The 26826-nt window shown below is 37.8% G+C and overlaps 1 protein-coding gene across 13 annotated transcripts in view; it reads left to right on the top strand.

Annotated features, from left to right (window-relative positions):
- MAP2K5 (mitogen-activated protein kinase kinase 5) overlaps positions 1 to 26826 on the top strand; it is a 267619-nt gene that overhangs the window by 57482 nt on the left and 183311 nt on the right. For all 13 annotated transcript variants that reach the window (XM_004276230.4, XM_004276229.3, XM_049706939.1 and 10 more), the window contains one exon: positions 24510 to 24549. In XM_004276230.4, coding sequence (XP_004276278.1) covers positions 24510 to 24549 — 40 coding nt within the window. The remainder of the gene's footprint in view (positions 1 to 24509; positions 24550 to 26826) is intronic.

The raw sequence follows: 26826 nt of genomic DNA, 5'->3' as shown, positions 1-26826 counted from the left end.
TATTAGAAATAATATCCTAGATATTAAAATTTTAACCTTTTATCTTAAAACAGGTTCATAAAAAAAGGGGAGAGGGGATACAGGGAAGTGGAAATAATATGCCCATCCAGCAAGGAAAAATTACAACATAAAATTATGTTAGTGTTGTTTTTCTTTAACTGGTATTCTTGATTGTGGTAGAAACATATAACATAAAAATTACAATCGCAACCATTTTTAAGTCTACAGTTCAGTGGCATTAAGTACATTCACACTGTTGTGTAACCATCACCACCGTCCATCTGCAGGACTCTTTTTGGCTTGCAGATCTGAAACCCTGTACCCATTCAACAATAACTCCCCATTCGCCTGGGTTATGTTGTTTTTAGCTAAGAAGCATGGCTAGACATTTTCTTTTTATTAGGGCCACAGTATCCAAGGGGACGTCCTTAAGCATGAGTTCTTGAGTTCTTCAGTTTGCTAGGATGTTGCGGTGACATTAGCGACTTATCCTGGGTTCATTTAGTTAGCTACCATTGCTAATGCTCAGTATGTATTGTAAGATTTAGTATGTTTTTTTTTTTTTGCGGTACGCGGGCCTCTCACTGTTGTGGCCTCTCCCGCTGTGGAGCACAGGCTCTGGACGCGCAGGCGCAGCGGCCATGGCTCACGGGCCCAGCCGCTGCGCGGCATGTGGGATCCTCCCGGACCAGGTCACGAACCCGTGTCTCCTGCATCGGCAGGCGGACTCTCAACCACTGCGCCACCAGGGAAGCCCTTAGTATGTTTTTGACAGTGGTTGTTTACAGAGGGTTAGTGGCAGTATCATGATCATTTTAGTACTTTATTTTATGTAATAGATTTCTTATAAAAAAGAAGACATTTCACTTATTGCCTAGGTGATTCTTAAGGGGAGAGACATGAAGATATCACATTGAATAACCACTTATCATTGATCATTGGTCTTCATTTCTGTCTGGGTTTCAGTTTGTGTTGTTCTTATATCCCTGGCTTTTAGTGCAGCACAAAGAAATTGTATAATCATCAGGAAATGAAAAGCCACTTTACTGAAGTCTCTATAAAACTAAGTGTTTGGTGTGTTATGATTGACTTTCTCCTATATTAAGTTTACCTTAATGGTGTTGACTATAAAAACTGTGATTTTTCAAACAAAAATGATTACATTACAGTTTATGCTACATAAACTAGATGAAGAAAATATTGGAAAATCCACTCATTGGTAGCAAAACTGCCTAATGGGCCTATTTAATTTTTTTCTTATAAAGAATAATAAATGTAAAGCAAAAGTTTAATATTTCAGTCTTATTTGCTCCACTTGATGGGGTGTTGTGAGTTTCAAGGGATATGATATTGTGTAACTGCAATATATAGTATTTAATAGTTGATCACATTTTCATCCTTTAAGTCTAGATGTTCTCCTCAGTTATACAATATGAATTTCTGGGCCCAGATATTTAAACCAAACGTGGATTCTGTGTGTAGTCCCCTGCTGCGCTACTATTATGATATTGATCTAGGCAGGTAATTTTAAATTGTGGTATCTGTTGGATTACTAGTTTGGATGAAATAGATCATAAAGGAAATACCCTAGACTAAAGTATAGCCCAAGCCTAGGAAGAAGAATAATTTAAGAAAAGGAAATGAACGCACTTTAATTATTGCTCCATTTCCCAGAGTGCTACAAGTTTCTCCACAAAAATAAATCAGGAAACACACATGTTCTATTCCCTTCTGGTAGATTCACAATAAATTTCGAAAACTTCGGGGAAGTAGAGAACAGTATGTGTTGCGGTTAAATGTGGAGGCTCTGGGTTTGAACCCTGCACCTGCCACTAACTAGCTTGTGTGACCTTGGGAAAGTTATGTAACGTCTTCTACCTCAGTTTCCCCATGTGTAAAATGGAGATAATAATACCTATAATACCTATCTTATAAAGTTACTGTGAAGTTAAATCAGATGTTTCATAGAAAAGACTTAGCACTGTAACTGACACTTACTAAACGTTAGCTACTGTTCGTGATAGTACCAGTGATAGACAAATCGTTAATCCCTGGGCTTCCTGTGCTTACTTGGCCATGGGATTCTTTTTTTGAGGAATATCTCACAGAATTAGAGTTGTGTTGAATTAACTTTGAGAAGTTCTACATTATGTTATGATACATCATACACTTCTTTGTTTCCTTTTATTCTCTAGTTGCCTCATGAATATGATTTATTATTATATCTTATATATTAACTTAAATAGAATGATTCTGTTCAGAGTTTCAAGATATATTCTCTTTTATCATGGTTAATTTCAAATTGCTGTAGGACAGCTGGTATAATGGTAAGCACATTTTTCCACTGGAAAAAGCTAGAGCTCACATTCATGTGGCAAAGCCAGCACTCTACACAGCATCTCGTCCTTTCACTCTGTTTATCCCCAAGGCAGTGTTGTTTCTCAAGGTCAAGCAGAGTCCATTGTGTTTCCTTGTATTTTCTAGTGTACCCAGCACTGTCCTAAGGATAGAATAGATGCTTTATATGTGTTGGCTGGAATGAGAATGAGGCAAGTGGAGGTTTTTTCCAAGCAGGTTTTAGTAGAGCTCTTTAATTGGATCCTCCCCATACCTGGCTAGTTTTAGAGGCTGCATAATTTTGAGACTGTGTAATTGTTTTAGAACATTCACCGAGAAGAGTAGGGATTTCTAAACTAAGGGCATATGTTTGAATGATTAATTTTCTTTCAAATGTTAAAACTGAGTATTTGGTATCCATTAACATTCTAGTTACTGTCTGTTTTTCTTGGATAGTATGTCATGTAGAAATGAAAGTAATTAATAGGCCCAGTTACTTTGGAAACATTTTGTGATAATGAAGGCCGGTCACTCAGGTCCTTTGCTCCTTCAGTGCATTGTTTGATGGAGTCACATAAGCTTTGGGTCCAGAAATGAAGTAGTATCTAACTCTTAGGATTTAGGTCGTGCTAAGTCAGTTAGCCAGCAAGCACTTAAGGATCATCTGTTATGTTATCTTTTTCCTTAATGTAAATTATTCAGGCTAAGACTCAAGTTGTCAGCTTTCTGGCCATGTTTTCTAATCTCTAGGTGTTGGAAAATATTAGTGAACTTTCTAAATCCAGCTGCTTCCTACAGTACAGTTAAGGGTCTAACCTGGGTTTGTGGTAGAATTTTCTCAGTGGTTTAATCAGCAGCATATATGCTGACTACATGGCATTTTGAAGATTGGATATATACCATTATTTAAGAATTAATTTGACCATATCTAGAGACAAGAGAAGAGGGAGGGGATAATAATTCTCAAAGGTGTTGGTTTCTCTTCATTTCTGTTGTCTTACCAATTTTATGAAATATTTGTTGGGCGACAGGGTGAAGATGGTCCTTGGAGATGGTAATTGAGATCACAGGAGCTATTAAATTGTATTCTGCCCTCATGATATGGCTGTACAGACCAACTAAAACATTACATTTTTGTTTCGGGGCTGGAATTATATCAGCTCATTACACTTAACATGATTTATTTCATGAAAATTAGAAAATGAGAAAATACATGAATTGTTGTCTAATTAAATGCTGTTAGGTAAACAAAATATTTTAAAACATAGGATCCCTGAGGGGAAAGCATAACAAAGAGGTTCCCTGATGAAAATATTGGGAACCACATAATACCCAGAAAAACTCTCACTTCCCTTTTCACCAAACAACCTGAAGGTGCCAAACCAAAACAGGCCTAACCCCAGCTTCTCTGACAACTGTATCAGTGACTCCACTCCTTTATGTTTTTTCCCTGAAGTGCATCTTGTAAATTAAGAGTAGTTTTTAAATGGTTTTGATATTGACCCAAGAGCTAGGGTGATTGTTTGATTTATTTTAACTTTAAATTTCCAATCAAATGAAGCACCTTTTCCTTGCAGCCAAGATCATATTTTAAACAAGCAAACAAGACATCATCTTAATGTAAAATTAAATAACTTGTATATAGCTGGATTGTATTATAGTGTCATGTGACAAGCAAAGATATTAATATTTTCAGAAAATCAATGAGTATTTGTCAAATAAAATTAATTATGTATGCTTCCCTCTCTCCCTGTCTCAGCATTCACCCTTATAGGTTTGTTTCATACAATAATGTGTATTGTATTGATTAGAATCTGAAGAATGAACCTGAGCTCCTGATTCTCTACATCTTTCCCACCTTTGCTGCCCCATCTCCATGTTCCCATAGCTTCACACATGCTCATATCCATTATGGCAGTGATGGATTATTGGCATCCAGCCAACATGACAGGCTGTCACAGGTCGCTGAGCAGAGATTTTCAGACTCTGTTTCCACCCGAATTAACTATTATTGAAATAGTTTATTGAGATTGAAGTATTGATCATTTTCTGCTAACCTTCGCTTAAGGGAAGGAAGAGGTGGCAGCAGTGTTTTTGAAAGACACTAAATTTCATTTTAAAAAATCTCATTTATTTAGCCTTTTCTTCTTCCTGTTTTATAGCCCCTATTGTTTTATTGCTTGGAAAAGGGTATCTTGGCTTTATTTTTATGACAGTATAATTATACTTCAGAAATGCACTTGATTACTGTGGGTAACAAAATCGTTCTAGTATATTGGTTTGGCCAATATTGCTACACAAACAACTTTTCAGTCAATTGAGTCTGGTAAAAATCAATACATTATGGTAATATTTCAAGTAAGAATTTGCTGAATCTAAGTATTTCAACCCTATCTCCTTTCAGGGAAAAATAGTTTTGAAGCAGCAAGACTTCTTTCTAATATTTTATTTTAATAAAAGTGCTTTCTTTATAAAGAAATTTAAGTCCCCAGCAGAAGTCTTTGTGAACAGATAAGCATTAGCACACTTCTATTTTTATAGGGTGGAAGAGATCTAGTTTACACTAAAATCTGTTCTCTTGGCTGCATTAGGAGGGTATCTCATTTGGGATTGACTTCATCTTGCAGGGTGCCACTTTTGGATTTTTGTCTCTAGTTCTGGGTACTGGGTTTACAGAGAGATGTGGACAGTTCAGAGACCACTCAGAGGAGCATGGAGAGAATAACAAGGGGTCTGGGAAATTTGCCTGTCTAATCTCCTTCATTCATTAGTGGGGCATGTTCTGAGCATGTGCTGTGTGGAGGGCACTTGTGTCAGCTGTTGGGGACAGCCAGGCTCTCACTGGAGCTGTGTAGAGGTAGAGGGAGAAGGTAGAGGGAGGGAGCTCTGTCCACAGTTAAGTACGGGGCCTCACAGTCTAGGCTGTGTGTCTGTCTGTGTGGCACACAGCCTCTGGGGGGCCAAGGGAGGAGTGACGACTTTTAGCTACTTCCTCAGGAGGTAACAGGAAGGGCCTCATGGAGGAACTGTTATTTGAGTTGAGAAGTGGTCAGAGGAATTAGCTGACTTTTATCTGAAAAAAAGAAAATTAAGGGGTCCCATGACAGTGACATAAAAAAGTCTGAAGGGCATTTGTGTAGACAGAGGAACAGGTTTGCTTTGTGTTCTTCTGAAGGCCCACCTCAAATTGCTCGTCTTTTTTTTTAAATCTATTTTTGGCTGCATTGGGTCTTCGTTGCTGTGCGCAGGCTTTCTCTAGTTGCAGTGGGCGGGGGCTACTCTTCAGTGCGGCGCACAGGCTTCTCACTGCGGTGGTTTCTCTTGTTGCGGAGCACGGGATCTAGGTGCACGGGCTTCAGTAGTTGTGGCTCGAGGGCTCTAGAGCACTGGTTCAGTAGCTGTGGCACACAGGTTTAGTTGCTCCGCGGCATGTGGGATCTTCCCGGACCAGGGCTCGAACCCATGTCCCCTGCGTTGGCAGGCGGATTCTTAACCACCGCGCCACCAGGGAAGTCCCTGCTTGTCTTGAATGTCTCTGTGACAGTCTGCCTTTGGTTAGAGTGAACCATGTACTCTTCCTGCTGTTCTTCCTACTGGACTGTCCTGCCTAGAGGTCATCTGGGTGGGTATCCTCCCAGGGCCCGGCACCGCCCCTTACCTACTGTAGGTACTTAGTGTTTTAGGAATTAACCTTCAGAGGCAGAGTCTTCACAACCTAAGGATGGACACAAAGTGGTGTGCATTGCTGGGTGGCTCTGGCTTCTACCTTAAGCAGAACAATGTGGCTTAGTGTTCAGAATCGCTGAGAAAACAATTCCCACTTAGACCGGACATGAAGTAAGTGCAGAGGTTACTCCCGAGTATAAAGTTCCAGAATGAAGTTCAGCGTTCAGCTACCATAAAAATCTTAATGTCAGGTATCACTTGGTTTTTTTCTTTTAAATTTTGTCTTATTGTATATTCATTGAACAGCTACTCACCAAGAGTCACTCTGTGTGCCAAGGCCATCCAGTAGTGAACAAGACCGACAAGTTCCCGGTACTCCTGGAGCTCATGCTGGGGGGCAGACAGACAGTAATCGAGAAAATGAATACTGAAGTAAGATGATAACAGACCTTGCAAGTGCTGTATAGAATGTAAAATAGGTGCTCAGCAAGGCTTGTCTGAGGAGGGGATATTTGAGCTGAGACCTGAAGGACAGGAAGGAGCCGGTCATGGGAGAATCTGGGAGGAGAACCTTCCAGGCAGAAGGAACTGCTCTGGCAAATGCCCTGAGATGGGTGTGAAGGTGTTGTGTCTAGGAGTGTGGTTGGAGCGAGCTCAGGGGAGAGTGGAGAGATGGGCAGGGGCCTGATCATGTGGGATTTTTGAGACCTTGCTAAATCCCTGCCAAGAAGGCATGGTCGGTATGCTTACCCTCTTCTTACCAGTGAGAAAAAGAAAGCTTGGGGGATTCCCTGGCGGTCCATGGTTAGGACTCTGCGCTTTCACTGCCCAGGGCCCCGGGTCCAGTCCCTGGACAGGGAACTAAGATCCCGCAAGATGCGCAGCACGGCCAAAATTAAAAAAAAAAAAAAAAAAGCTTGGAAGGGTTAAGTGGCATGCCCACGGTCAAATCAAGACTAGAACTCAGGAGACTTCCCTGGTGGTGCAATGGTTAAGAATCCGCCTGTGGGGGCTTTCCTAGTGGCACAGTGGATAAGAATCTGCCTGCTAATGCAGGGAACACCAGTTCGATCCCTGGTCTGGGAAGATCCCACATGCTGCAGAGCAACTAAGCCCGTGCACCACAACTACTGAGCCTGTGCTCTAGAGCCCGTGAGCCACAACTACTGAGCCTGCATGCTGCAACTACTGAAGCCCATGCGCCTAGAGCCCATGCTTCACAACGAGAGAAGCCACCACAATGAGAAGCCCATGCACTGCAACAAAGAGTAGCCCCTGCTCGCCACAACTACAGAAAGCCCGTGTGCGGCGATGAAGACCCAACACAGCCAAAAATAAATAAATTAAATAAATAACTTTATTTAAAAAAAAAAAAAAAGAATCTGCCTGCCAGTGCAGGTGACATGGGTTTGATCCCTGGTCCAGGAGGATCCCACATACCACAGAGCAGCAAAGCCTGTGTGCCACAACTACTGAGCCTTTGCTCTAGAGCCTGCGAGCCACAACTACTGAGCCAGTGTGCCACAACTACTGAAGCCTGCTCACCTAGAGCCCGTGCTTCTCAACAGGAGAGGCCACCGCAGTGAGAAGCCCGTGCATTGCAGTGAAGAGTAGCCCCCCGCTCGCCGTAACTAGAGAAATCCTGCGCACAGCAACAAAGACCCAATGCAACCAAAAATAAATAAATAAAAATAAAATAATTAAAAAAAAAAAGACTAGAACTCAGTATCAAAACATCGAGTTGTACACCTTTAATTTGTTCTGACACCTAGGGTCAGTACTTGGGCCTACTTCTCAAGCCAGGGTTTTCCTGTTTGCCATTCACACTCTTAAGTTTCCTAATTTTTAACCCAAATTATTTTTGGATGTGAGATATAAATTAATATATAATCCTGAAAGTCAGTGATGCACCACCTCTAGTTGTTAATTTTAGATGCTTTTTAGTAGATGTTAAAGCAACCATTACTTGGCTGACAGAACTATTGCAACATAACTTGTTATTTGGTCTATCCTTTGGGTCTTTACTTATCAAAAGCTTTGAATTTAATAATTGAGTCCCCAGATTAATTGTATGGTTGTGCTAGTGGAGGTGGTGCATTTCTTGATTTATAAGACACGTTAATTTTTTTTTAGCTATTTTACAGTAGCTGATGTGTTAGAAAATTATAGGCTCTTGGTTGGCATATAGCACAAGCAAATATTTGTATACCATAGCATCTAGGGTATTTACTTAAATTGCTTTTTTTGGAAAATAATTCACTGGAAAGTCCAAAAGGCATTTACTGTGTATAACTTTCTGCCACAATTTTTTTTCATTGCTCTGTCGTTGGTTACCTTGATATAAGAGACCATGTTCCTGTTAAATTGCTGGCTTACTGGAGTGAAATAAGTTTAGGTTCTGATTTGTGACATAAAACTGAATTGGAGGAGCAGGTTACTAAATTAGAGGGGGAAATAGCAATAGCGACTTGGGCTGTGGGTATTAGGCATCAAGTTTTTTTAAACATTACTTTGATTTTTAAGTGTGACTTTGTATTATGTTATCCTCTTGACCCTAAAATTTCCATACTTTACCTGGTCAGTATTATAAGAGAAAGAAAGAAAAGGAATGTACAGTATTATTGCTCAAAGCAGAGTTCATGGTTTTTGTTTTGTGAATTCAAATAATGAAATGAAAAATGTTCAGACAAAATTAGAACTTGCTTTAGGGCACAATCAATATAGCATTTTAACAAGCTTAGTTAGTGTATTTGGAAAATATGTATTGTATAACGTTCTCAAACATACTGATTCTGTTACGGCTGCTAACTATAACAGCAAAATGTAACAATATACTTAGTCAGTAAACATAAAGCTCTGATTAAACCGTAATTAAGTTTTCTGAAAAGTTATCTAAAAACTATGAATAAAATATATTTTTACATTGTCTCAGCAACACAAAATATAGCCAATGAAACTTTATAGTGGTAGAGAAAATGGTACATGGGGTAAACTTACAGAGTGAATTTTTACCACACACACGTGTACTCAGTTAAGTTTCTGGACACCATTTGTTTCTTCTTCCTTTTAACTTTTTTTTAAAGGTAATTCTTAGTGAGTGTTGCAGAGTGTAGTGGGGTAACTGACTGAAGAGGTAAATGAGAAGTTTCCCTGCTTCCCTGGAAGCCTAGCAAAATGTTTTAAGACCCTTCCTTCATACACCCAAGATGCAGGGGTTGCTCAGAATCATATGGCTGCGTTTGTGTTTCCAACCTGGGCCACCATAGCATGCCAAGGGTTATCCCCAGCAGCGTTGGAATATAGCTGGGTAGAGTAGGTATCACCATCCTCATTTGACCTATGATGAAACTGAAACACCAAAATTAAGGGATTTCCCTAAGGAGTCAAAGCAAGACAAGGGATAGAACCACCACTGAAACTCATGCTTTCGTATTTCTTGGTCCTTTCCCAGTGCCCTTACTAGTAAATAATTACATTTTGATTCTGTGAGGAGCTAAGGTAAGCAAACTATGTGCAAGCCTAAGAATTTCCGATGGCATTTTCTAGCAGATATACTACAGTTGCATTTTGTATTTTTATTTTTTGCATCAGGCACATGTACCTTACAAATGACCCATATGAACAAACAGCTGTCTTCTTTCTTCTCTCCTTCCCTGGAATTTGTAATCTTTGAATTAACTGATTAATTCAGTGTTAAAAACATTAATGCCTATCTCCAGACTTCAGTCACTTCAGCATATGATTCTCCAGAAATTACACCTTTGGGTTTTTTCATTGCCCGTGATTTTGTGAGTGCTTTTGTCTGTGTATTTAAATCATCATTGGAATCTTGTAGATGTTTTCAGCTGCTGGTCTTTGTAAACAAGTCTGTTTTTTTCCTGCCACACAGACCCCTCTCCCTTTCTCCTCCCATTAATCTTACTTTGAAAATATATGACTTCCTTAAGCCTTACTCTCCTGAATGGATTGGAGAATAGCACCTCCTCTTGACTAATCTCAAAGGACGTTGTAAAACAAAATGTTGCTTAATTTTTGGAGAGAATGTTCTAATACAGTTTATATGTTTTTGGAAGTCACTACAGATATCTCAAAAAGAATACCATGGTGGAATTGAGTTTAGAATCCAAATACTTTCTTCTGTTGTCCAAAACATAGAGGCACAGATTTTTCCGTATTACTGAGTTTAAAGATGACTGTCCCTGGATGGTGGAAGGTATGATGGTAGTTTGAGTGTTGTTCAGTTTTTATGTTAAAGGAAAAAGTTGCTCCTGGTTTGTTTTGACCCTAGTCATGATACGCCAGTTTCATGAAGTCTGTTATGCACAAAAGTGCACAAAATGAAGATAAAGTGCCTCTCTCCAGCCTGACAAAAGCCATTCCTTTGCAGAATGGTATCTGCAGTGAAAGTAAATAAATGAATGGACAGCAATCACAGCCTAGTTGATGAAACTGTTCAATTAAAGCACAGGCATTTACATGGTGTAATTTCCCTAAATTGCCAATGAGCCCCTTTAGACACAACAGTGTTCAAATTGATTTCAGCATTGATTTTGGCTGAAGCTGATAAATTTCTGCTTGTTAGTTAAAGTAATTTTGCAGAAGACTTTGTACTGCAGTATTGAAGTGTTCATTTAGCTGATGGTTAAAAGAGGAGTTATTTACAGAGGCCTCTACTGTTGTTCAGAGATGGGACAATTCCCCAATCATCTTTTACTTTTAATTTTTTAGGCTTCAGTATACCAATCAATAGGTGATTGAAACTGATTAAAACTTATCCAACCAGCTGCCTATGGCAGTTTAATTAGAAGCTGGATGATTCTTAAATTAAAGTTGTCTTATTTTCATTGCATAACCATCTTCCAGAAGAGTAAGAGACTAACAGTGCTGAGAACTTAAAGTTTGGCTTTATTAAGGTATCTGGCAACTGTTAAATCACTCAATAGCTATTCCTGTGGCAACTCAGAAATGTATTCAGAGGCTTTTGCCCTTTATAGAGGTTAAAAGTAATAATGTGCTTACTTGCTAGCCAAGAGAACTTTTTTCCATCAAAGGGATAACCTCTAGTATAGTGAGATGTGTGAAAGAACAGCTGTTTGTGATATGTATCTTATTACATAAGCAAGATGAAATGCTTGGGCTTTATTTTTTAAATACTGCAGTACAGCCATCATGATGTTCTGTGCATCTCCCTGCTGAAAACCATCAGCTTTTGAATTTATATTTTTTTATCCTGTTTTAAGGTCTTGATTAAAATCATTTTCCAGTGAATGAAAACCCAATATTTTCCTATAAGTACGTGATGACTTTTCACCAGTATTGTGGGCAGGATTATAGAAGAGAGTTTTGTTTGTTTTGTTTTCCTCTCCCAGGGACACTTCCCCATACTCATTTTCTCTAGTGTTGGACAATTTCTTGAGTTTTTAATGGAAATGGGTTAATATTTCTGTCATAGGGGACATACTACATCTGGTACTACAGGGAAGAAGGGGATAAATGGCTCACTTTTCAGAGGTGCATTTACTCTTTGACCCACTAGGGTACTATTTAGTGTTCTAGGAGAGGTAATTTAGTAAATTGTACCCCAGTGGCCTGAAAAAGTTAATGCAACTCTGAAAAGTGAGTCATTCAATCGATTTTCCCTATTGCTTTTTAAAAACCAAAACTGACTATATCCAGAGAACCTTGCAGACAGCTGGAATTAGAGGATCTAGAAACAGTCAGTTTATGATAACACAGGGTTGTTGGGACATGCATTGGATTTGGCTTCAGAGGACTTGAATCCACATCCCACTCCAGAGCTTAGGAGATAAGAATCTTGAAGCAGTTGTTAACCTCACCAAGCCTTGGTTTCCTTATCTATAAAGTGGGGATAATAAGAATATCTACCTTAAAAATTTTTGTGCAAATTAAATAGCTTCCTTATATAAAAAATTTTTATAAACCACAAAGTATAATCAAATGTTAATTACTAGTAGAAGGGGGTTTTCTGAAATAGTCATTTTTGTATCTGATTTTGGAAAGTGATTTATTGTTAGCTTTCCACCAAGAAACTGTGAGCAGAGATGATACTGTAATCAAGCCATTTCAGGAGAGAAGTTTCCTAGCTAGTTAATCCTCACGATACTCCTGTTTTTTCCCCCACATGTATTGCCTCATGTTTTTCATTTTCATCGTTAGGCTTTCTCTTGCCTCTCCATTTTGCCCATTACATTCTTTCAGAAGCTTTGATCAAGAGATCACTATGACTGTAGCTTCCTTGATCTCAAAGATACTTAGGCCATATATTAAAAGACATTACTCTAGTTGATGTTAAAGGCTTGAATCAGGCCATATCAACTTACGGAAGAAATATGGAGGCAGTGATGACCATGTTAACTTTGAGGCAGGTGTGGGAGTAAGAAGGAGCGTATAAGCAAAGTAAATAGAAAGAAGAAGAAATCATAAGATACAGAGTTATGGTAGCTTTTCTCTGATTAGAAAACTCTTTCTACCCCTGCCAGGTTCCCCATATTATACATCAGGTTGATTTGTGAGCCCTATGTACGATCAGCATCTTGAAAGAGTTGTTAATATCTGTGACCTAATGACATGTTTGATTTGATAATTAAACAGTCTAGGGAGCCCTGTTGCTTAACCATAAATTATTTTACAGTCAGTAGTCAGCATCTGTAATGGGTTTTTAGACAGAAGGAAGGTTGGCACAGACTGCTATTTGAACTAGTACAGTTTATATAAAAGCTTTTTATAACTGCTGTTTACTTTGGATTTCGTATTTTAACAGCTAGAGCCTGGCTAATGTGTTTATCTATTATGGAAGGCAACAACTGTCAGTGTTGATTTCCCTCAAACTATTTGAATTTTTTTTCTGTGGATGGCTATTTTAGTATGTGACATATTGGTAAAATCCTCCCCCAAAGAAACCTACCAAGAGAACAAATCTCTAAGAAGATCAAGCAATAAAACAAAATTTTCATTCTCAAAACCATAGCTAGTTTACATTTGGTTACTGAAAGCACGTCATTGCATTAAAAGACAACATCCAGGGTTTTAAAAACATCTCACAAAATAACAAAAGATCTTTGTTTTAATTGTGTATATATGTATTTCTTAAGCCAAATCTTAACTATTGCTTTCTCCATTTTAGTGGCTGGATTGTTTTGTTAGGTTTCCTGTCCATTTGGAGAATTTCCAACATTTGATAGTGCTCTATAAATAATTCACAGAGTAATTGTGTCCCTCTTTTCACTAACCTTTTATGAAGTATGCTATGTGAGAAGTGGAACTTAAGTCAGTGGCATTTATTCCACGTGGTGTATGAAAGAATTGCCCTGCCCCCTTCACAGGGCAATGGCAATGCTGTTATTTCAGTGTTTTTGCTTTGCCATCATGATTAAAAGTCATCATACATGCAATTACTCTTGAGATCCTTGCTCCAAGAGGCAAAAAAGTGTGTGTGGGGGGTCGTATTTCCCTTCTCATTTTGGTGACCATTTTACTAACAAATTGACATTTATCGCATATCATATTATCAGTTACACTGAAGTGTGAAATATTTACAGTGGGGTCATAGGTCATCCCCCCATTCTTAAATTATCACAATCACTAGAGAAGCATAGATAGTCCCTATTATAAATTCTTTCTCCTCATAATTGAAAATAATTTGATTAGAATGTATTCAGAAGTTAATATGCAGAATAGCACGGTAGAAATTAGATGCCTACTTTAATTATGTGAGATTGTACAAGCTTTATCAGAAAATATATGATCAGCTCTAGGTTATTTATTTTGTGAACAGGAGTCAGCTGGGCCGATTCATATTTTTTAGGTTCTCCTAGAATTTGAGATTCTAAGCATAAATAATTTCAGTAAACATTGTAAAATACAGATGCAGTTGATCTTATGCATGACATAAATTTGTGTGGGGATCCAGATGTTAGAATATGAACACAGGTTGCTTCTCCCTTATGTCCTGTGTGAATGTAGGACTTTTTTACATTTTGTTTTCAAATTTTTCTTTTCCTTACTCACTTTTAAAGATTCTTATAGGAATTCAGTTTATTTTTTGGACTGATCTATCTTTTAATAACTTCTCATTAGGGTTTAGATGAAGGTAGGGACACCTCTAGCCTTGTGTGTATTGTACTAGACCCATCTTTAACATTTCAAATAGAAAATAGTAAGATTAATTGCATTTGTCCCCAGATATTGCTTTTGAAATCAGTCATATGTTCTTTTGGGCAAGGTACTGCACTTGGCAGTATGAGAGATGTTAACACCAACATTCAGGGCCTCAGGGGCACTGTTCTCTGGGTTCTGTTGCTGGCTTACTTTCTGTACCTTTTCGTCTCCTTTGCTCGTTTCTTCTCATCTTCCTGACTTCTGGATTTGGAGTGGTTCGGGTTCAGTCCTCAGACCTCGTCTCTATTTAATTTAATTCCTAAGTGAGATTTGGTAGTTCCATGGCTTTGTATATCATCTATATGCTGATGAAGCCCAAAAGTATATCTCCAGTCCTGTCCTCTGTCCTGAACTTCCGACTCATATCTAATTACCCGTTGAATGTCTTTTAGGCATTTCACGGTTACCCAAACCTGAACTCTTGGTTTCCTCTGAAACCTGTTCCTTCTACAGTTTTTCTAATCTGTAGATGGAAACTCTGTTCTACAAGTTGCTCATGACAAAAACTTTCCAGTCATTCTTCTTCCTTCTTTTTCTCTCAGACCATCCATCGTATTGACCCATAAATCTTGTTGGCTTTTCCTTAAAACTATTTCAACAAGCTGACCACCTCTGACTTACCACTATATTCTAAGCCTCTGTTATCTCTTGCTAGGATTATTGCCGTAGCCTCCCAACTAGTTTCCTAGTTTCTGTCCTTGCTTTCCTACAAGGAGTTCTCTCCACCCGATAGCCAAGATGATCTTTCTAAAATATAAGCTCTCCCCCTGACCCTATGGCTTTTTGTATCATTCAAAATGATAGCCAAAGTCCTCACCATGGCCTCAGTGGTATTACACAGTCTGTCTTTCCATTACCTTTCTGACCTTGTCTCCCACAACTAGCCCTCTTGCTTATTCCACTTCCATGCACATGTCAAACACACACTTGCACCTTAGAGCCTTTGAATTTAACATTTCCTCTGCCCGAAGTCCTCTTTTTCCAGCTATCTAAAGGGTATGCTCCTTTACTGCTCAAATATAACCTAATGAGAGGGGCATTCCCTAATTCCTCCCACTCATAGTATTAAAAAAAATGCCCCTAATCTTGATCACTCTATATCCCTACCTTTAGTCTTTTTTGTTGCACTTCTACTACCTGACATATTCTATATTTATTTGATTATTGTCATTCTTCCCCCATCAGAAAGTAAGCTTCAGGAAAGCAGGAACCTTGTCTGGTTTGTTCTCTATTCCAGCTGCAATACCCCCCATAGTGCTTGGCAGTTGGAGACATGCATTATTTATTAAATACATAAACTAAGAGGAGAGTATGTCATATCCCATGGTAGAAGTTGGGGACACAGCAATGAAGAGAATGAACCTTGACTTTGACCTTGAAACTTACTATAAAATAGGATAAGACACAGACCCTATATTAAGAATTTGCAATATAGTTTGGTAATTAGAGTTTACAGTATAGTTAAAGCACACACTAGTGACGTTACATAACAGTTTTAAAGAAAAATAATAATAACAGCAACATGTGACATATAAAGCATCAGAGTAGTTGATGCCGATGGATAAATTCAGCCACATAAACCACAGGGTAGGGAATATGGTAGGTGGAATTTTAATGCATTCTTGTTCTGAATTTCACCTTCAACATTCACAATATTCTGAAGTAAACTTATTTCAAATGTTTGCTTGTGTATACCCTGTCTATACTGGAAAGAACGCAAGCGTTGAAGTGAAGTAGACCCGGATTTGAATCCTGTATCTGCCATTCATGAATTCTTATTACCTTAATATCTCTGAGTCTGTTTCTATTATTATCTGTGAAATGTGGCTTATGTTACATACATCATACAGAGATTAGAATAATTCTGTGGACTCTCAGGAATTGTTAGTTCCTCTTGTTTCCTTTTTCCTTTCTCCTCTCTCCTGACTGCCCCATTTATTTATGAACTCCTAAATAATCGAGTATCTACTGTGTGCTAAGTATTGTTCTAGATGCTTTATACACATTGTTGAATGAAGTGGGTGTGCTCTCTGCCCTCATGGAGCTTAAAAGTGCAGGATTATGTAGTCAAAGGCTAACTAGGTCAGATTCTTCTATTTCTGTTAATAAACACTATAATTCTCCTGTGATCTTAGCTTGAAATTTTAGATTCAGCTTCCTAATCCCCATGTTTCCTAAATTATCTCTGGCCAAAATCTTTTGTATCTATTTCCCCTTTTCCATATCTGTGAATACTACGTAGGTTCATATCACCACCTCTTATGTAGACTAATAGCTTTCTAAGTGCCCCTTGCTCTCTCTGGTTTCTCCTCATTTCTAGTAGTATTGTGGTAATATGTAGCCAGAATTAGGATTTTGATCATATCACTTTTCTGTCCAAGAACCTTCAGTGGCATTTATTGGCCAGCAAATTGAGGACAGCAGACTTAAAACAATAGTAATGAAAGCTGAAAGACAATGGTATCCTCAAAAGATGAAAAGGAAATGATTGTCTCAATTAAACTATCATTCAAGAGTGAGGGCAAAATAAATACATCTTCAGAAATTAATATAAAAGAATATATATGTGTGTCTATGTGTGTAGACAGGGAGAGAGAAAAAGGTAGTTTGATAGGGAAGGAGGGAGAGTTAGTTTGTAACTGAGGGAAATGCTTTAGGTAGAAAGAAACTGAATCCAATTGAATCCGGAAAGGAATAAAATGAAAGAAAGAATGGTGACTATTTAGGTAAATGTGACTACAAAACAACAGTTGTAGTGATTAGGGGCTTTAAAATGAAGTCAGGGCTTCCCTGGTGGCGCAGTGGTTGAGAGTCCGCCTGCCGGTGCAGGGGGCATGGGTTCGTGCCCCGGTCTGGGAAGATCCCACATGCCGCAGAGCGGATGGGCCCGTGAGCCATGGCCGCTGGGCCTGCGCATCCAGAGCCTGTGCTCCGCAACGGGAGAGGCCACAACAGTGAGAGGCCCGCGTACCGCCAAAAAAAATTAAAATGAAGTCAGTCAAACAAAAAGACTGGACAAAATAATACAAGATGAGAAGAGCTGATTGGAATTATAGCATTCTGAGATTTTTATATTGTTTGAGAGAAGAATAGGGATAGCAATTAACTTTATATTTTGTTAAGTCAGATATTTAAAAACGTTTGGGTAACAACTGAAAGATAATGAATGGAATGTATAACTTCGAAACAAATAGAGGGAATAAAGGGATAATCCAATATAGTAGAGGGAGAGAGGTGTAAAATAAATGAATAAGGTGGTAGAAATAAATCTATATTAATAAGTATATTAAATATGTCAACTGATATTGCCAGTTAGTAGATTGGTCAAGTGAAACTTTAAAAAATACAGCTATCTACTATTTTTGACTATTTTAGAATGTATTCCTAAAACGTAAAGACATAGAAAGGTTGAAAGGAAAAGGTTGGGGAAAAGATACCAGGCAAAAACTAATCAGTAGAAAGCTATTGTGGTTATATTAACATAAGACAAAGCAGACTTTAAGGCAGAAAGTTTTGTGTTTTTTTTGTTTTCTGGGGTTTTTTAAGGGATGAAGATAGAAAGGACTACTATATGATGATAGAAGAGAAAGACTGTGAATACGTAATAGACCTAAGCTTGTATATAACTAATAACATAACCTTAAAATATGTAAAGCAAAAAACTTAACAGAATTACAAAATTTGATAAGTCCACAGTTATAGTGGTAGAATGTGTCTCAGTAATCAACAGATCAATCTGACCAAAATTAAATAAAGATATAGAAGAGTTTAGCATCATAGTGAACAAATTGATCACATGATCATAGAGCACTCTTTATCAGTCATGTTGAAGATATGTATATTATTTTCAGGTACAGAAAACTTAAAGAACTGATTATGTACTAGGGCACAAAGCAAGTCTCAATTAAATTTGTAACATACAGGTCACTTTTTCTGACTATACAGTTAGTTTAGAAATAAATAATAATGTTAACCCTCTCATTCATTTGGAAATTAAAATGCACACATCTGAATAATTTATTGGTCATGTAACACATCATAATGGGATAAAAATATTTACAACTGAACAGTAAAAAAATATCATATATGAAAACTCATGAGCTGCAGTCCAAGTCTTACTTAAAGGATAGTTTTTTGTATATATGTCAGAAAAAAATTGGATATAAATAGGTTTAACATCTAAATCAATAATTTTTTTTAAAGGGAAGGGGTTAAACCCAAAGAAAGTAGAAGGAAAGGAATACTAAAGAAAACAATTAATGAAATTAAAATTAAAGAAATATTAATAATTCAAGAAAACCAGCAGTGGGATTTTTGGAAAAATTTCTCAAGTATAACAGAGAGAAGACACAAATAATAAAAGTAGAATTTTAAAAGGGGACATAATTCTAGGCAGAGACTTTAAAAATAAGAGGATATGGGCTTCCCTGGTGGCGCAGTGGTTGAGAGTCCGCCTGCCGATGGGTTCGTGCCCCAGTCCGGGAAGATCCCACATGCCGTGGAGCGGCTAGGCCCGTGAGCCATGGCCGCTGAGCCCGCGCATCCGGAGCCTGTGCTCCACAACGGGAGGGGCCACAACAGTGAGAGGCCCGCGTACCGCAAAAAAAAAAAAAAAAAAAAGAGGATATAATGAATAACTTTACGACAATAAATTTGAAAACAGAAAATGGACAATTTCCTAGAAAAACAAAACTTTTGTCATTAAAAAAATAAAAAGACCTATAGCAGTTCAGGAAATTTATTCATTCATTCCACAAATATTTATAAAATGTGCCCAGCACAGTGTTAGGCACTGGAGGTACAGTAGTGAACAACAAAAAAAAATGTCCCTGTTTTCACAGTGCTTGCTTTCTGGTGGTATGAGACAAGCAATAAATAAATTGAATAAATAAAATTTATCAACTCTGTTGATGAATTCTATAAAAATAAAGAAAGAGAAAATGGACTGTTTTATGTAAGATAGTCAAAGAAGTAACATTGAACCTGAAGGAAGTGATAGAGCAAGCCAAGTGGATATTGGAGGAAGAGTGGTCCAGGCTGAGTGTAGGTGCAAAGGGCCTGAGGCAGAAAGATGTTTGGTGGAGCAGAGTGAGTATTGTGGATCAGGGAGATTGGCAGAAGCAGAAATTAGTGAGGTAATCAAGGGCCAGATCCTGAAATCCTTGTAAGGACTTTTGATTCAGCACTTAGAAATCTACCCATAAAATGGGGAGGATAATAACTTCTACTCATGTTGTATGTCAATTATATCACAGTAAAGCTAGGGAAGAATACCTCCTGCTCCTACTCATAAGGTTATGGAATTAATTAATTAAATGCATGTAGAATATCTACATGCATTCAATTAATTAATTAAATGCATGTAGAATGTCTACATGCATTCAATTAATTAAATGCATTAATTAAATACATTTCTGCTTTATTCAACAGTTACATAAACTTTTTTCATCCAGAAGTAATAATCATTTGTCAAATATCTGTTAAGTTTGGAGTACCTATATCATGGGCCAGGACTTGTGCAAAGCATAAAGAATGCAAAGGTGATTAAGACATGGTAGTGTCCCCGCCCAGTATGGAAGACAGACATATAAACAATTTTTCTGCAGTGTGCTGGGGGTTATAACAGAGATACTAAAGTCTGAAGGCTAGGAGAGGCCTCAAAATGTTATAGTCTATGAGGGTGTATATTAAAGGAAGTTGTGTGGATGTTTTAAGGTAGCTTAAATTTTCCTATTAATCCAAGGAGAATAAAAAATTAGGCTTCTCATTTAGCAACAGTTACTGTCCAATGGTGTTTCTGCTAAGATGCATACCTGGAATGTGGCACTTACCACACCTGAGTGTAATTAAGTTAACTAGTGGTCAAGAGATAAGCATGGTAAGAAATTTTAGAATTTGAATCATGGTATAGCCATAGCATTTCAGATGACTAATTCTTTGTTTTCAAAGTTGGTTCACCATGATGTAACACTACTTGCTTTTCTTAACAGTAAGTGCTATATTGCAGCTTTTTGCCAGTCTTCATTGTTAAAGTTTTATTAGCCTTCCTTTGTAGAGCACATAGCCTGAGTCTTAAAGCACAGAGATAACTCTTGCCTTTCAGCCTGTTTTAGTGGGTTTTAAAAAACCCAGCTACCCTGAAAACTTTCTAGCTAACATGTAATGCCCACTTACTACGTGCCAGGCCCTGTCCTACGTGCTTTCCTTATCTCACTGAACTTCACAAGTTTATAACGTAGGGACTGATTTCCCCTTTTCAGACTTGAGGCACTTGAGACAAGGTGAGGTTTAATAACAGGCCAGGTTCACATGAAGAAGTGTCAGAGCTAGCATCAGAACCCAGGCAGTGACTTAGAGATTACAAACCTCACTCTTCTGCCTCCCCTGGTAGATTGGCAGTGATTGCAGAAGATTCCTTGCTTGGAAAGATTCAGTGTGATGGTCTTAGCCTGATTGAAATAGGTCAGCACCTTTGTAAGTTTTGAATTATGAGTTCCCCTGTTCTAGAATGCAGTTAAGAACACTTAAACATTACCACATACTTTTTTAGGTCCTAGCATATATATGTTCTGCCTCAGTTCCAGTCTTGTTGTTGCCATTGACTGTGTAAGCTTGGACAAGTTTTTTAACCTGGCTTTTAGATGTTTCTACTGCAAAAGGAAGGAATTAGATAAGACAGTTCTTTATATTACCTATTTGCTCAATATATTATCTGAATTTGTACTCTACCAAAATTAAAGGTTGGTACCAACTTTTTTGTCCAGTCACATAGAACCTATGGTTCCAAGTAGAAAAAGAAAGTAAGGAAGTGTGGAAAGTATAGATGTTCTCTTTTACTGGTCTCCTTGTTATTTTAAAAACTCAAAAAGTTTATACCAGGCTACTTAGCTTTTACAATCCTAAAGTGTATATATATTGTGTGCTCAATTTTAAGGGCTGGGACTATTCCCAGAAGCCCTGTGCTGGTCACAAACAAAATGGAACGCTCAAGGACTCAGCGCTAAAAATAACTTATAAAAATACTCCCTCCATGCACTCACTGGAACAGGTAATTACTGTGGCAACAAACTAATTTGAAGTGTTAGCGGTTAATTAAAACAATGCAGAGGTGTATAGTTGTCTTTTGGTGTAACCAGAGCCTCCATTCAAACTTCATTAATCACTTTACAGTGTTGAGAAAGATCAAGACAATTGAGGTCAAGGCAATTGAGATGCAGTATCCACTGAAAATAAACAAATTCCTTTTCTCTGGGTAGAATGCCATTTGCAAAGTTAAGGGACACACTGGACTCATACCTGGCACTGCTTTTGTCATCCACTTCTCATTGATGATTAAGTGTTAAATTGGTACTCTCATTGCACTGTAAACCAAACCACACAGCATCTTTATTGCTCGAAATCGAACCCAAACTTCCACGGATGAATTAGCATGCATCATAATTAAATCATCAAGCCTCCGCTTTTAATTCATGTGGAAATAGGAGACCCTTCTTTTGGAAAAGAGATCGGCTTTCTTGACAAGCTAATTAAGTTGCCAAACTGTCCAGTATGGTATATATACTGGATTACTTGCTAATCATTTCCCTATCGCTCCTGTTGGTCTAAAACATCCAGGTGTACTCATTGTCCAGTGTAACATCACTGTTCTTTTTACAACTTTTGAATCCTTGTGTATGCATTCAACTATTTATCTTTACATTTCAGCCTTCAGTTAGTGATTCTAATATCTAGTATTTTATTTTATTTATTTATTTATTTATTTTGTGGTACGCGGGCCTCTCATTGTTGTGGCCTCTCCCGTTGTGGAGCACAGGCTCCGACGTGCAGGCTCAGCGGCCATGGCTCACGGGTCCAGCTGCTCAGCGGCCATGGCTCACGGGTCCAGCCGCTCCGCGGCATGTGGGATCCTCCCGGATTGGGGCACGAACCCGTGTCCCCTGCATCGGCAGGCGGACTCTCAACCACTGTACCACCAGGGGAGCCCTAATATCTAGTATTTTATAATGTTGAAATTGGAAGAGACCATGATAATTCAAGAGGAAAAATAATATGTCATTATTAAATGTTACATATTATATTACCTGGAATAAAGTTACTAAATTCCTTCAAGTCATACTGCAAATTGGCCTAGTCCAACAAACTTCTCTGTCTTGCACTGAGAAGAAATACAATGTAAGTTTTTATGTATTAATTTATTACATGAGTTCAGATATATCATGAATCAAATCATGACATGTAGTTTCACATTTTAAAAGTCTGATGTTATCATAGGTAGTAGAGTAACTGGTAATTTGTTGTAAAACCAGTATAATATAAGGGTTCCACTTTAAAAATGTGTATCACTTTATACAAAGTACAAAAATTTTTTAATAATTTAAGTTTTATAATTTAATAGTATTTATATATACTAGGGAGGTTGGTGTTTAGAGAAAGTCTTTAGACACTTATACAGATTAAAATACTCTTTGGTAAAGTGAACAATTGCTGATTTTTATAACCTTACCTTTCCTTTAAATGAGATATACGTGAATTTCTCTACAATTAATAGATAAAATAAAGGCTAAGTGTACCTTCCATAATAGGCTTAACCTTTGTCCACTCAAGTAGGAGAAGCAGAATGAATTTTTTATAACAGTCCTATGTATGGATATATGCATTAATGTTGATATATATGTTTTTTCTTAGTCATGCCTGATTTTATAACATTTTATATGTGAAAAGTTACAAATACTTGTAGGTTCTTAATAACTGAACGATTTCTTTAAGTCAGTCACTTTAAAAACACTTGTCAGTGATTGCACAACTCTGTAAATTTTCTAAAAATCTTGAATTGTACACTTAAAACAAGTGAATTTTACCATATATAATTATACCTCAATAAAGGTGTTAAAAATGAATATTTGTGCCAAAACAACAGAAAATGATGTTTTCATTTTGATAATAGTGAAATATATGTTTTGTTTTATGAAATAAGCAATTTTTGTAACTGTGTGGTGATGGGTGTTAACTAGACTTACTGTGGTGATCATTTCACAATATATTCAAATATTGAATCATTATGTTGTACACCTGAAACTAATATAATATTACATGTCAATTATGTCTCAATTAAAAAATAAAAGGAATGAACAATGTTTACTACTAGGTCATTACCCAGTAAAAATTGGGAGCCTGGTAAATTTATTTAGCAACTTGGTATGTAAGGATGGGGAATTCCTGAGAAGCTAAATTCCATTCCCTCACATCTTCCTTACCCCACTTACATCTTAACACTAACTGGGTGAGGGGAAGATCAATTGGATCTTGGCTAATATGTAAAATCTTCTCTGGAGCAAGATTTTAGTTCTTCCAAACTAATTTGTTTCTTTATACCTATATGGACTTGTAATAACAGTGCTTGTTTATGTTATTTGGTTTGTTTTGAAATTTTTATATAAAGCAAATTGTTTTTGGATAGTTGGTCAGAATGTGCATTCCTTGCAGTGCGTGCATACACATTTCATTTCAATACAAAAGGTCTTGATGAGATGTAATGGTATTTTATTTCTGCAAACATTCTCTTACTCTTTTTCATAAATGAATGTATTCATATTATTTGATTTAAATTGTAATTATTTCACTGTATCTGATCATTTGAGCTTGCCTCTGTTCTGTAGCTTTTTAAAAAAATACTGAGAGATGCCAGCTTTAGGAAAAGATGAACCTCATACTTGAGCCTTGTATTGTGTGACTTTGTACATGAATTTATATCTTAAGCCATGTGTTTTGAGATTATTTTGATGAAATGTAGGGATGTAGTTTATCTGTATATATAACTGAGATAAAAGGGAAACCTCCCATTTTATGTGGCTCTGTACCATGCTTAGCAGAGAGCTGTAGAAGACACACACACACACACACACACACACACACACACACACACACACACACACACACACACACACACACACACACACACACAGTGACAGTATGTTGTAAGGGATCTGAAGCCAGAAGACTTGGGTTTAATGTCTAGTTCTGCCTTTTACTGACTCGTGCCATTGGGTAAACTGCTTAACTTCTCTATGCTTCAGAGTTCTGGGCTCTAAAAAGTGTATAATTACACCAGCATTACCTCAGAGGGTTATTTTAAGGTACTACAAAGTGACTCACTGTGTAAACCATTAAGCTCAATAGAAAATGTAAATTACTACTGTTATTAGTGTTCTTTGAAAGTATCATATATCCCCTTGCTGAGGATGTATTCAGATATACATTTATGTCCTTAACCACTTGGTAGGTTGTTTAGTGATCCCAAGTGATTTTATTATTTTTTTATCTTTCCGTAGAGCATATCATGTTCCAAGTGGGAAAATATTAGCTGTAAAGGTAAGTGCTGGATAAGTTTTATGAAATTCATGAAATTTTTGATGCTCTCCCCGCCCCCAAGCCCCCTTAGCTTGAGTCACAGGTATTGTCAAAGAAGAAATGAAGTGCTTTAAGGTTTGGGTGGTGGGTGATGGAAGCTCTGGCCCTGTTGTGACATTCGCGTCTTTTAAGTGCCTCCGAATGCTCAGTTGTAAGCTCCTCGAATTGTGATTCATCATCGTCACCTACACTTCTTTCTGTGTTCCCGGCTCAGTGGCATCACTGTCTTCCTCATCTTACAGTTCAAAAACTTAGTAGTTATTCACTCCTTTCTTTCCTTCATCTGCCACATCCTGTAAGTCACCACATCCTGTCAGAAATTTCCCCTGAAATGGGTCCATGTGTCACTTTCTTTCTATTCTCATTGCTTTGGCCTTGTATCAGGCCCACATACCTCCTACCTGGACTTTTATAATAATTTCCTCACTGTACCTTTCACTCTGCCACTGGAGTTGAGAAGTTGAATCCCCGATCTGACACCCCTCTTAGCACCCCTCTTCCCCCAGCCCCAACAGTGTACAACATAAAGCCTATGATGTCTACCTCGCTTCTTTACATCTTTATGGCATCCTGAGATACCCTAACACCGCAGCCCGAATGGAGTGAAGCTGCGCGTAACTCAGGGATCTTCTAGGCAACTACCTTAGATGCTCCTTACTTGTTTCCATTGTGTTCGTGGTCACACCCCATCCCTGCTGTACTTCAAGATCCCAGTCCTGCCCGTGCTACTTTGGATTTAATCTCTGGCATTGGCTGCTGGTGCTTGATTTTCCCATCATTTTATCTCAGATTTCCCTAATGGAGTCTCTTGAATTGCACCTCTGACTGAAACCTTTATTACCTCAAATTAACTCTATAGAACTCCACTTCCAAACTGGGCTCTTAGCTAACAAACTGGTCAGGCCTGCTTTGTTCCTTACTCCCCTGCAAATTGGTTAGGCACTCTACAGATAGGCCCCTGCCTACCTTTACAGCCACATCCTCTCCTTTACCTGCATGTTGCTTTCTGTTATGCCCATTATCTTCTGTCTCTGGGCCCTTAATAATGAAAGCTTTTATTTTTTGAATGACTACTATATGCCAGATATTGTGCTAGACTCTATATTGCTATTATCTTTAATCCTTAAAAAACTAAGCCTATTATTTTAGATTTGAGGACACTGAGACTCAGAAAACTGAATTGTCCAAGGTCACACAGATGGAAGAGCCAAGGCCAAGATTTAAAACAAAATCCATCAGCTCCAAAGCACATGTCTTCTGCTATACCCTGTAGCTTTTATATAAGTTATTACCATTGCCCATCCCTTTTTTTTTTTTTTTTTTTTTGGTGTGTAGGTGTTTGTTTTATTTTTTTTTATTTTTTTTTTTTAACATCTTTATTGGGGTATAATTGCTTTGCCCATCCCTTTGACTTCCATCTATCCTTTCAAGGTCCATCTCCTCCAGGATTCCTTCTTAGCTAACCATAGTGAGAATTCAGTCTCTTTCCCCAATACTTGCATAGTATATATTTCTGTATCTTTTTATCTTATCTAGGAAACTAAGAATCAGAACACTTAAATTGCAATTGGTTGTACCTTTTAGTAAAGTTAAACCAAAACTGAGACTCAGCTCTTCCATACCACACCTAATATAGCACCTAGAATGTGTTACGTGTATTATCAAGTCTAGTTTTAACAACTCAAATAGATTTTGGTGAGACACTACCACAGAGCTCCTTCTTGGGATATTTTCTTTGATATTCCAGCCAAACTAGGTTTACAGAATTGTAGAACTGAAAGAGACCTTGGAGATCATCTGTCATGGCCCACATTTGAAAGAGGAGGACCCTGGAGTCCAGACAGTTTCCAGGGTAGGTACTGTAGAGGCCAGGTTCCACCTCAGTCTTCCCCTGAGTTCACTGAGTATAGCTCTGTGGTACCAGCTCGTCATTGGGTTGTTCTTTCTGTACGTTCTGAGCTCCCTCTTCATTCAGAGGACACCTCCACCAACTCCAACACTGTTTTCCTTTTTATCTAGTTATCTGTTTGTTCCTCCGATGTCAAAACTTTTAGATTGTTGTCAGTGGTGTATTTAAAGACAGTCAACTTTAGGTTATTTATTCCAGGAGAGGAGAGCACTGCTATAAATCACCCCCCAAAACTTAACTATTTGGCCTTGCAAGTGCATTATAATTTTTCATAATTTCATACATTTTGAATTATGTTTAACCTAGGCTGATATTAAAATTCTTCTGCA

The sequence above is a fragment of the Orcinus orca genome, chromosome 2, assembly GCF_937001465.1.
Source record: "Orcinus orca chromosome 2, mOrcOrc1.1, whole genome shotgun sequence".
Taxonomy (NCBI): Eukaryota; Metazoa; Chordata; class Mammalia; order Artiodactyla; family Delphinidae; genus Orcinus; species Orcinus orca.
This window is presented reverse-complemented; position numbering and strand designations above follow the sequence as displayed.